Source organism: Parambassis ranga, unplaced genomic scaffold (genome assembly GCF_900634625.1).
Source record: "Parambassis ranga unplaced genomic scaffold, fParRan2.1 scaffold_68_arrow_ctg1, whole genome shotgun sequence".
Classification (NCBI taxonomy): Eukaryota; Metazoa; Chordata; class Actinopteri; family Ambassidae; genus Parambassis; species Parambassis ranga.
This window is the reverse complement of record NW_021144811.1, coordinates 107,344-121,250: the sequence shown is the minus strand read 5'-3', so window position 1 is coordinate 121,250 and position 13,907 is coordinate 107,344. Positions and strand designations below refer to the sequence as shown.

The window sequence follows — 13,907 nt, the reverse complement described above, 5'->3', positions numbered from 1 at the left end:
AAGCCATCAGGAAGGCTGGCTCGGTGCTGGGAGTGGAGCTGGAGTCTGTGGTGGAGGTGACGGAGAGGAGGATGCTGAGGAAACTCCTCAGTATTCGTAACAACACGTCTCACCCCCTGCACGACACACTGCTGTCCTACAGGAGCACATTCAGCCGTAGACTGAGACTACGAGGAGCAGCACAGAACGCCACAGGAGGTCCTTCCTGCCAGAGGCCATCAGACTGTGTAACTCCTCCCCTTTCTGTAGGAGAGGAGCTGGATGATCATGTCAGGCATCACTGTCATTCCTCCACTGGTCAATATTTATGTTTACCTAGCACCTGTCTCCATATTTGTATCCATGTATCATATATTGTGCTCATACTGCGTACTGTATTATATGTATTGGATCATAGTGACACTTATACTCTGATACTCTGTACTTAACTTAATGTAACTTGATACCTGGCACAAGAATTTCCTTCAGGACTAATAAAGTTTTATCTTGAGATAAGAGCATGAAAACAGGTTTTCTGTGTTTGGTTTTATTGTGAGCTGCTTTTCATATCAACATGCAGAGATGAGTCAGAAATGTAATATGCAACAGATCACACTTTAAAAATGTACAAAACAACAAGTGGCCTCTAATAAAATCACTGCACGTCACCTCAGCCCAAACAAACCAACTCAACTTTAAGGCACTTTGGAGAGAACGGACTGTCAGGGAGCGCCAGTGCAGCAGGACCCAACAGGACCCAACAGGCCCCACACAGGACCCACACAGGACCCACACAGGCCCCACAGCAGGCCCCACACAGGACCCACACAGGCCCCACACAGGCCCCAACAGGACCCACAGCAGGCCCCACACAGGCCCCACACAGGACCCACAGCAGGACCCACAGCAGGCCCCAACAGGACCCACAGCAGGCCCCACACAGGCCCCACACAGGACCCACACAGGACCCACAGCAGGCCCCACACAGGACCCACAGCAGGACCCACAGCAGGCCCCAACAGGACCCACAGCAGGCCCCACACAGGCCCCAACAGGACCCACACAGGACCCACAGCAGGCCCCACACAGGCCCCACAGCAGCAGGACCCAACAGGACCCACACAGGACCCACAGCAGCAGGACCCACACAGGACCCACAGCAGGCCCCACACAGGACCCACAGCAGCAGGACCCACACAGGACCCACAGCAGCAGGACCCAACAGGACCCACAGCAGCAGGACCCACAGCAGCAGGACCCACAGCAGCAGGACCCACAGCAGCAGGACCCACACAGGACCCACAGCAGCAGGCCCCACCGCAGCAGGACCCACACAGGACCCACAGCAGCAGGACCCACAGCAGCAGGACCCACACAGGACCCACAGCAGCTGCATCAGCCTGGCTCAGAACCAGCACCATGCAGGGAGGAAACACACTGGAGGCCGGACCTTCATCCAGGACCTTATTCTTTGGTACTGGCCTCTAATCCAACACTGGAACCTGATGTTGGAGCGTGAAGAGAGCTGCAGTGAACTCTGATGAACAGTCAGGACAAGAGGACACCACAGACGCCTCAGTACTGGTGGGAGCTGCAGTCTGTCCCTGATCCGACCGCATCTTTCTACACTGACACTGCAGAATGTCTTTGTCTGACCTGTGGTCCTTTCAGCCACGTTCCTGGGACATTTTAACTGTGAGTGTGTTTTCTCCCTGAGGCGGTGTGACAGCTGCTGGAGTCACAGATCAACAGAAAACAGTGCGGAGACATTCATCAGCAGAATCAGAGAAGCAGCAAGAACACAGAGAAGTGAAGAAACTGCTCCTGCACACGGTGTGAGTCTGTGCACACGGTGTGAGTCTGAGCACACACGTCTGCTCAGCTCCTCTGAGGAGCCCCATGTGCAGCTGGAGACATTCAGACATCAGCCAATCAGAGAGGAGGACTGTGAGGTCAGGTCACAGATGATGAATGGGGGGCGTGAAAACAACGGATCCTGTGGACACAGACCTGAAGTCCCGCCTCTCCTTGGGTTTGATTGAGAGGAGGTCTTATCACACAGCGAGTCACAGTGTGCAGGAGCAGACACACAACAAACTGTAACATCCACATGAGTCAGTGAAACATTCAGTCAGAGTCCAGCTGGACGTGGGTCCTTCAGAGTGAAGCATCAGTCCGACTGTTGGCAGCTCAGCATCATCCTCAGGTTAAAAACACGTTTGGTTTCTGAGGCAGAGCTGCTCTGTGTGTGCGTGTGTGCGTGCGCACATTAAAAGTGCACAACAGGAACACTTCGTGACATGCAGGTCCGGTGTGAGGTCCAGCGGCTGCATGCTGACTGGTCTACGCAGTGTTACACTGTTGATCCGTCTGTGCTTTCATTCAGACTCCACGGCTTTTATTTTGAAGGTGAGAGAACGGAGTGTGTCTTACACACAGGTTGTGTGTACAGTGCTCACACAGTGTGCGCCTCGCTCATGGGTGCAGACACAGCTCTGATGTGCTTTTCAGTGTGTGATGTGTTTAAAGCACCGAGGACAGAGGTGTCTGAGTAAACCTGGCTGCACAGCGTCGCCTGATGCTTCTGTTGAAGGATGGGAACTTTACTGTCCATCAATCTCACCTGCAGACTGAAGACAGCGTGACAACCATCCGCCTTCAGACGGCCTGACAGGCAGTGTGACAACATCTGCACAAAGTGAAGCTTAACATGTGTCATGTGACATGTGACCAGCAGACTGGCTGCTTCCTGTGGTGAGAGGGTTAAAAGATGCTGACATGAGTGTGTCCCTGCAGGACAGGCTGACACTCGGGGTGTGTGTGTGCCTGGATGTGTGGTGCAGTCTGTTCCACTCTGCAGGTGTTACTGATGTTAACATTGCTCTGAACATTCCTCCTAGCATGCTAATGTCGCACAGTTAGCACGCTGCTGTTTTTTAGCCCTGAGTAAGGTTTTAGCATGCTATCACCATTAGCATGCACATTGTTCTCTGATAAATACTATATTATAGCTTGTTATATTTGTTAGCACGGCCAAAGGACAAGAATATTCGGACACTCAAATTTTGGTGTGCTAGCAAATATTACCACGTGGAGCTAACGGGGCTTATCGGCTGGACAGTTTTAAAAAAGTGATTTTGACTCATCTGTGGTCCGAACAGCCTGAGCTGAACTTTAAGAAAGAATCAAACTGTAAACCAGAAACAAAGAGCGACACAGAGACCACGACCAGGCCTGCAGCACTGAGATATGGCACATGACAGGAAGGGGGCGCTGTCTGAGCAGAGCTAAGAAAAGCTTCTGATGGCAGAATAAAACAGGAGCAGCAGAGGGGCTGATGGGAAATGTAGTCAGTAATAGCAGGTGACTGGAAGTTTGCACCGCAGTATCATTGGCTGAACGATACCATGTGACACTGAGCACCTTGAACATGTGGAGAAAAAAGTAATACTGTCAAAAAGGAGGAGGAGGAGGAGGAGGAGGAGGCCCACCCGTCCTGGTACCTCCCCTCAGCTGATCACTCAGGTGCACCGCAACACAGCAGAGTGGGTCCTTCACAGCTGGCCTCCTACACTGAAGCACCTGGAGGAGCAGAAAGGCATGATGGGAACATGAGCGAAGGAGTGCATCACATGATCAGTTTATGAAACAGTGGCTGCTTTGTTGGAGGAAGTCTTCTCATGCTGTTTCACTTCCTGTTTAACGGCTGATTAGCTCTGCTAGCACTGATCAGGGGTCGGCAGCCTGCGGCTCCTTCGTCCCTCTGCTGTGGCTCCCAGGCGGCGAGCTCGAAAATAACAATAATGTGAATAAATAATGGCCGTTTAATTTAAAACTGCTTCTAATGTGAGGGACTCAGTCGACCTGCTGCCATGTCCCAGATTTAACTCAGAAATGTGTCTTTAAAAAAAGACACACATATATATATATATATATATATATATATGATAAATATAAACTCGGAGATGTCACATGTGTGAAAGTGTTTCATGGTGAACTCAGATAAGGAGGGACCTACCAGCCTGAGGACCACAGGCCACGCTGTACGATGTCCACAGGTTCACAGCCATCAGGAAGGTGGCTATGAAGCCGAACACCTGCAGACACACACAGACAGAGACAGAGACACACAGACACACAGAGAGAGAGACAGAGACACACAGACACACAGAGAGAGAGACAGAGACAGAGACACAGACACACACAGAGAGAGAGACAGAGACAGAGACAGAGACACACACACAGAGACAGAGACACACACAGAGACACACACAGAGACACAGACACACACAGAGACACACAGACACACAGAGAGAGAGACAGAGACAGAGACACAGACACACACAGAGAGAGAGACAGAGACACAGACACAGACACACACAGAGACACACACAGACACACACAGAGACAGAGACAGAGACACACACACAGAGACAGAGACACACACAGAGACACACACAGAGACAGAGACACACACAGAGACACACACAGACACACAGAGACACACACAGACAGAGACAGAGACACACAGACACACACAGACAGAGACAGAGACACACAGACACACACAGAGACAGAGACACACACAGAGACACACACAGACACACACAGAGACAGAGACAGAGACACACACACAGAGACAGAGACACACACAGAGACACACACAGACACACACAGAGACACACAGAGACACACAGAGAGAGACACACACAGAGACACACACAGACAGAGACACACAGACACACAGAGACAGAGACACACAGACACACACAGAGACACATACAGACACACACAGAGACAGAGACACACACAGACACACACACAGAGACACACACAGACACACACAGAGACAGAGACAGAGACACACAGACACACACAGAGACACACAGAGACAGAGACAGAGACACACACAGGGACAGAGACAGAGACACAGACACAGACACAGACACAGAGACAGAGACACAGACACACACACAGAGAGAGAGACACACACAGAGACACACACAGACACACACAGAGACACACACACACAGACACACACAGAGACAGAGACACAGACACACACAGAGAGAGAGACACACACAGAGACACACACAGAGAGAGACACACACAGAGACACACACAGAGACACACAGACACACACAGAGACACAGAGAGAGACACACACAGAGGGAGACATGCAGACACAAACAGACACACACAGACACACACAGAGACACAGAGAGAGAGAGAGACACACACACAGACACACAGAGACACACACAGAGACACACAGAGACACACACAGACACACACAGACACACACAGAGACAAACACAGAGGGAGACATGCAGACACACAGACACACACAGACACACACAGACACATACAGAGACACACAGAGACACACACAGAGACGCACAGAGACACACAGAGACACACACAGAGAGAGACACAGAGAGAGACACACACAGAGACACAGAGAGAGACACACACAGAGGGAGACATGCAGACACACACAGACACACACAGACACACACAGAGACACACAGAGACACACACAGAAACACACACAGAGACACACACACAGAAACACACACAGAAACACACACAGAGACACACACACAGGCACACACAGAGACACACAGAGACACACACAGAGACACGCACAGAGACACACACAGAGACACACACAGACACATACAGACACACACAGAGACACAGAGAGACACACACACAGACACACACAGAGACACACACAGAGACACACACAGAGGGAGACATGCAGACACACACAGACACACACAGAGACACACACAGAGAGACACACACAGAGGGAGACATGCAGACACACACAGACACACACAGACACATACAGAGACACACAGAGACACACAGAGACACACACAGAAACACACACAGAGACACACACAGACACACACACAGAGACACACACACAGAGACACACAGAGACACACACAGAGACACACACAGACACAGACACATATACACACACACAGACACACACACAGACACACACACACACACACACAGACACAGTCTATGAATTGACAGCTTCTTTTAGACACAACCTTTCAAAATAAAATGCAGACGCTCCACCCACAGACTACAGAGGTGTCAGATCAGGTTTGACACATGTGCACACATGAAGTGATGCGTTTAATGTCCTCTGAGGTCACCAGACAGACCGTGTGTGTGTGTGTGTGTGTGTGTGTGTCTGTTTGTGTGTGTGTGCTTACACACCGATCCTGCCACCAGCGCTGACACTCCTCCACTCTTCACAGCAGCAACGATGGAGGCGATGAAGACGAGGACACAGCCCACAGAATAATGAAAGAACTCCTGAAACAGTGGAGGGATGAAGATCAGCCTCATCATCATCAGGAGGGGTCATGTGACAGGAAGATCATGTGACTTCAGCATTCACCGAAGTCACATGATCTGCTGGAGACAAACACAACATGCTAAACTCACACACAGTGAACACACATATGAACACACAGTGAACACACACAGTGAACACACACAGTGAACACACACAATGAAAACACACAATGAAAACACACAGTGGACACACACAGTGAACACACACATGAACACACAGTGCAAACACACAGTGAACACACACATGAACACACATATGAACACACAGTGAACACACACAGTGAACACACACAGTGAACACACACAGTGAACACACATGAACACACAGTGAACACACACAGTGAACACACACAGTGAACACACACAGTGAACACACATGAACACACAGTGAACACACACAGTAAACACACACAGTGAACACACAGTGAACACACATGAACACACAGTGAACAGACAGTGAACACACACAGTGAACACACACAGTGAACACACACAGTGAACACACACAGTGAAAACACAGTGAACACACACAGTGAACACACACAGTGAATACACAGTGAATACACAGTGAACACACACAGTGAACAGACAGTGAACACACATGAACACACAGTGAACACACACAGTGAACAGACAGTGAACACACACAGTGAACACACAGTGAACACACAGTGAACACACACAGTGAACACACACAGTGAACACACACAGTGAACACAACGTGCAGGAGCTCACCGTCAGGGGCCAGTTGATGCACGGCATCTTCCCCTGCAGCCTGAACAGGTGCATGAGGAAGAAGACGAGAAAGGCGATGAAGAACCACAACGTCACCACCTCGAAGAACTGGAACGCCGCCCAGCTGGGCCAACCGCGGACACAATGAGCGCACAGGAAGGCGATGAACAGGGCGAGCTGCCACAGAGACAGAAAGACTATGATACACAACAACCATAGAGACACAACAACCATAGACAGACAGACACAACACAACCACAGAGACAGAAAAACTATGATACACAAACCAACCACAGAGACAAGACACAAATACAGACACAAAACACACACATTAAATGAAAAGACAACAACAGCCACAGAGACACAAAACAACTACAAACACAACTACAGAGACACAAAACATACACATAAAATGAAGACAACAACAACCAGACACCAAACAATGGCAGACAAAAAACAACCACAGACAAAACAACCAGAGAGACACAAAACTACAGACACAACTACAGAGACACGATACAAAACAAGACACAGGCACAAAACAACTACAGATACAACTACAGAGACACAAAACATACACATAGAATGAAGACAACAACAACCACAGACACAAAACAACCAGAGACACAACTTCAGACACAAAACAACCAACTACACAACAACTACACACAAAACAACCAGAGACACAACTACAGACACAAAACAACCAGAGACACACCTACAGACACAAAACAACCAGAGACACAACTACAGACACAAAACAACCAGAGACACAACTACAGACACAAAACAACACAACTACAGACACAAAACAACCAGAGACACAACTTCAGACACAAAACAACCAGAGACACAACTACAGACACAAAACAACCAGACACAACTACAGACACAAAACAACCAGAGACACAACTAGAGACACAAAACAACCAACTACACAACAACTACAGACACAAAACAACCAGAGACACAACTACAGACACAAAACAACCAACTACACAACAACTACAGACACAAAACAACCAGAGACACAACTACAGACACAAAACAACCAGACACAACTACAGACACAAAACAACCAACTACACAACAACTACAGACACAAAACAACCAGACACGACTACAGACACAAAACAACCAGATACAACTACAGACACAAAACAACCAGAGAGACAACTACAGACACAAAACAACCAGACACAACTACAGACACAAAACAACCAGAGACAACTACAGACACAAAACAACCAGAGACAACTACAGACACAAAACAACCAGACACAACTACAGACACAAAACAACCAGAGAGACAACTACAGACACAAAACAACCAGACACAACTACAGACACAAAACAACCAGAGAGACAACTAGACACAAAACCAGAGACACAACTACAGACACAAGACAACCAGAGACACGACTACAGACACAAAACAACCAGACACAACTACAGACACAAAACAACCAGACACAACTACAGACACAAAACAACCAGACACAACTACAGACACAAAACAACCAGAGACAACTACAGACACAAAACAACCAGACACAACTACAGACACAAAACAACCAGAGAACACTACAGACACAAAACAACCAGAGACAACTACAGACACAAAACAACCAGACACAACTACAGACACAAAACAACCAGAGACAACTACAGACACAAAACAACCAGAGACACAACTTCAGACACAACTTCAGACACAAAACAACCAGAGACACGACTACAGACACAAAACAACCAGAGACACGACTAAAACAACCAGAGACACGACTACAGACACAAAACAACCAGAGACACGACTACAGACACAAAACAACCAGAGACACAACTACAGACACAAGACAACCAGAGACACGACTACAGACACAAAACAACCAGAGACAACTACAGACACAAAACAACCAGAGACAACTACAGACACAAAACAACCAGAGACAACTACAGACACAAAACAACCAGACACAACTACAGACACAAAACAACCAGAGAACACTACAGACACAAAACAACCAGAGACAACTACAGACACAAAACAACCAGACACAACTACAGACACAAAACAACCAGAGACAACTACAGACACAAAACAACCAGAGACACAACTTCAGACACAACTTCAGACACAAAACAACCAGAGACACGACTACAGACACAAAACAACCAGAGACACGACTAAAACAACCAGAGACACGACTACAGACACAAAACAACCAGAGACACGACTACAGACACAAAACAACCAGAGACACAACTACAGACACAAGACAACCAGACACAACTACAGACACAAGACAACCAGAGACACGACTACAGACACAACTACAGACACAAAACAACCAGAGACAACTACAGACACAAAACAACCAGACACAACTACAGACACAAAACAACCAGAGACAACTACAGACACAAAACAACCAGACAGACAACTACAGACACAACTTCAGACACAAAACAACCAGACACAACTACAGACACAAAACAACCAGAGAGACAACTACAGACACAACTTCAGACACAAAACAACCAGAGACACGACTACAGACACAAAACAACCAGAGACAACTACAGACACAAGACAACCAGACACAACTACAGACACAAAACAACCAGAACACTACAGACACAAAACAACCAGAGACACAACTTCAGACACAAAACAACCAGAGACACAACTACAGACACAAAACAACCAGACACAACTACAGAGACAAAACAACCAGAGAGACAACTAGACACAAAACCAGAGACACAACTACAGACACAAGACAACCAGAGAGACAACTACAGACACAACTTCAGACACAAAACAACCAGAGAGACAACTACAGACACAACTTCAGACACAAAACAACCAGAGACACAACTTCAGACACAAAACAACCAGAGACACAACTACAGACACAAAACAACCAGACACAACTACAGAGACAAAACAACCAGACACAACTACAGAGACAAAACAACCAGAGAGACAACTAGACACAAAACCAGAGACACAACTACAGACACAAGACAACCAGAGACACGACTACAGACACAAAACAACCAGACACAACTACAGACACAAAACAACCAGAGACAACTACAGACACAAAACAACCAGACACAACTATAGACACAAAACAACCAGAGACAACTACAGACACAAAACAACCAGAGACACAACTTCAGACACAACTTCAGACACAAAACAACCAGAGACACGACTACAGACACAAAACAACCAGAGACACGACTAAAACAACCAGAGACACGACTACAGACACAAAACAACCAGAGACACGACTACAGACACAAAACAACCAGAGACACAACTACAGACACAAGACAACCAGACACAACTACAGACACAAGACAACCAGAGACACGACTACAGACACAACTACAGACACAAAACAACCAGAGACAACTACAGACACAAAACAACCAGACACAACTACAGACACAAAACAACCAGAGACAACTACAGACACAAAACAACCAGAGACAACTACAGACACAAAACAACCAGACAGACAACTACAGACACAACTTCAGACACAAAACAACCAGACACAACTACAGACACAAAACAACCAGAGAGACAACTACAGACACAACTTCAGACACAAAACAACCAGAGACACGACTACAGACACAAAACAACCAGAGACAACTACAGACACAAAACAACCAGAACACTACAGACACAAAACAACCAGAGACACAACTTCAGACACAAAACAACCAGAGACACAACTACAGACACAAAACAACCAGACACAACTACAGAGACAAAACAACCAGACACAACTACAGAGACAAAACAACCAGAGAGACAACTAGACACAAAACCAGAGACACAACTACAGACACAAGACAACCAGAGAGACAACTACAGACACAACTTCAGACACAAAACAACCAGAGAGACAACTACAGACACAACTTCAGACACAAAACAACCAGAGACACGACTACAGACACAAAACAACCAGAGACAACTACAGACACAAAACAATCAGACACAACTACAGACACAAAACAACCAGAGAACACTACAGACACAAAACAACCAGAGACACAACTTCAGACACAAAACAACCAGAGACACAACTACAGACACAAAACAACCAGACACAACTACAGAGACAAAACAACCAGACACAACTACAGAGACAAAACAACCAGAGAGACAACTAGACACAAAACCAGAGACACAACTACAGACACAAGACAACCAGAGACACGACTACAGACACAAAACAACCAGACACAACTACAGACACAAAACAACCAGAGACAACTACAGACACAAAACAACCAGACACAACTACAGACACAAAACAACCAGAGACAACTACAGACACAAAACAACCAGAGAGACAACTACAGACACAACTTCAGACACAACTTCAGACACAAAACAACCAGAGACACGACTACAGACACAAAACAACCAGAGACACGACTAAAACAACCAGAGACACGACTACAGACACAAAACAACCAGAGACACGACTACAGACACAAAACAACCAGAGACACAACTACAGACACAAGACAACCAGACACAACTACAGACACAAGACAACCAGAGACACGACTACAGACACAACTACAGACACAAAACAACCAGAGACAACTACAGACACAAAACAACCAGACACAACTACAGACACAAAACAACCAGAGACAACTACAGACACAAAACAACCAGACAGACAACTACAGACACAACTTCAGACACAAAACAACCAGACACAACTACAGACACAAAACAACCAGAGAGACAACTACAGACACAACTTCAGACACAAAACAACCAGAGACACAAAACAACCAGAGACACGACTACAGACACAACACAACCAGAGACACAACTACAGACACAAAACAACCAGAGACAACTACAGACACAAAACAACCAGACACAACTACAGACACAAAACAACCAGAGACACAACTTCAGACACAAAACAACCAGACACGACTACAGACACAAAACAACCAGAGACACGACTACAGACACAAAACAACCAGAGACACAACTACAGACACAAAACAACCAGAGACACAACCAGAGACACAACTTCAGACACAAAACAACCAGAGAAAACGACGCCAGACATAATGAAACCACAAAATACAAATAAAAGCCACAAAGACACACACATTCCCACTGAGACACAAACTCTCTGCGCTGCGGTGTGTAACTGATGACTGACTGAGTAATCCCTGATTTAAAGGCTGTGGACTGATGTGGGTCCGGTCTGAAATCAATACCCGCGCAGTATTGGTTGATCAGCTTCCTAATCAATCACGTCACGCCCTCAGCTAACGGCCCTCTGCTAGCTAACCTGTCCGGTGTGTCCCGCTCTCACCATCTGTCCGATCTTCAGCATTCCCGGGATGGTCCGCACGTAGTCCGTGTTCAGGGCGCTGTCCCCGGACCCCCGCACGGTGGTGGTCGTTGTCGTGATGACGGTGTGCGACATGCTGCCGGTGAGTAAACGGGACAGATGTTTGAAGAAGTTCAGGAGCAGCGGGGAGCCTCCGTCGACTGCAAACCTCAGGGCCCGTTAGTCGGTGCGTCAAGCTGCGGCAGAAAGGCGCGCCGGCTTCCGGGCCCCTTTCACAATAAAGCTTCAGCCTCCGCCCCAAACCCAGGCAGAGGGAGCATCCAGATGAGGAGGAACAACAGGAACCGATCATGCACAATATTCAATCAGTCAGAGGCCTGTGACAGGAAGTGATGTAGTAACCCAGTGACCATGTGAAGCAGGCAGGCCTTTATTGTGAAGTGAACATCCTGTGTGTGTGTGAGAGTGTGTGTGTTATTGACGGTGGTGCTAGGCGGGGGTGTGGTGTCTGTCAGGAAGCACTGCAGCAGCTTCCAGAGTCCAAACACACACACACACACACAGACACACAGACACACACACATTATGGCGAGCTCAGCAGCAGAAAGTGATGATGCTGTGTTTGTGGTCCTTTAAAGGGCCCGCCCGGGCTGGGTGGTCTGATGATGTTTCAGGTGTCTGAACTACAGACTGCTGATAACTTTGGTCCTCACTAAGCTTTGCATATGTTCACACACAGGATGAGCTGATCGGTCAGGTCAGAGTTTGGACCTGCAGCTCTGAGCAGCCTCCTGAATCTGAAAACAGAAAACACTGAGCTCTCATTAATAATTCAGAGCGCAGCCTCAGAAGCATCATGAGGCCGCTGCAGCATCAGCCTCCACCTCAAACACCACCAGCTTCTGTCACATGTGGCAGTCTGGGAGTGGGTAAAATGGGCTGGTAGTTACAGCAGCTGAAGCAGCATCAGAGCAGTCAGCTCGACGTGTTGATCTGAGCTTACAGGAAACTCCATGTTGGTGCTGCACTGCATCACTTGTTACACAGCAAGGTAAGGTTAGCCCGGCGGTTTCCAGTAAGTTAGTGCCGCTGCAGTAAGTGAGAAACACACAGTGATGAGCAGTGTAAGCAGGCCTTCGTTTAACAGCTTCATCTGTTACCATGGAAACCAAATATCAAACCCTTCACACTTTCAACCACATCCTGTGGCCACAACGTGGTTAAACACACACCACTGAAAACACACACAGAGCAGGAAGTGATGCTGAACCCTGCAGCACACACACAGCTGTGTCTCATTAACGTTGTTATTTCACTTTAATTGTTCCCTGAATATAAAATCAGTGAACTTTATTCTCACAGCTGTTCAGGTTATCCTGAGCCTAGTGTATTTCTGTAGGGATGCTAGGACTACTAACCTGTCAGCACCCCCTAGTGGACAAACTGCAC

The 13,907-nt window shown here is 47.4% G+C and overlaps 1 protein-coding gene across 1 annotated transcript; it reads right to left on the bottom strand.

The window, feature by feature from the left end:
- Positions 1 to 1,287: 1,287 nt before the first annotated feature.
- On the bottom strand, positions 1,288 to 12,680 carry cmtm7 (CKLF-like MARVEL transmembrane domain containing 7). The gene is made up of 5 exons (XM_028398938.1): positions 12,480 to 12,680; positions 7,099 to 7,275; positions 6,223 to 6,321; positions 3,998 to 4,076; positions 1,288 to 3,561 (listed from the first exon to the last, which is right to left on the bottom strand). The coding sequence occupies exons 1-5, from the start codon at positions 12,591 to 12,593 to the stop codon at positions 3,548 to 3,550; spliced, it is 483 nt and encodes a 160-aa protein (XP_028254739.1). The 5' UTR covers positions 12,594 to 12,680; the 3' UTR covers positions 1,288 to 3,547.
- Between the last annotated feature and the right edge of the window lie 1,227 nt (positions 12,681 to 13,907).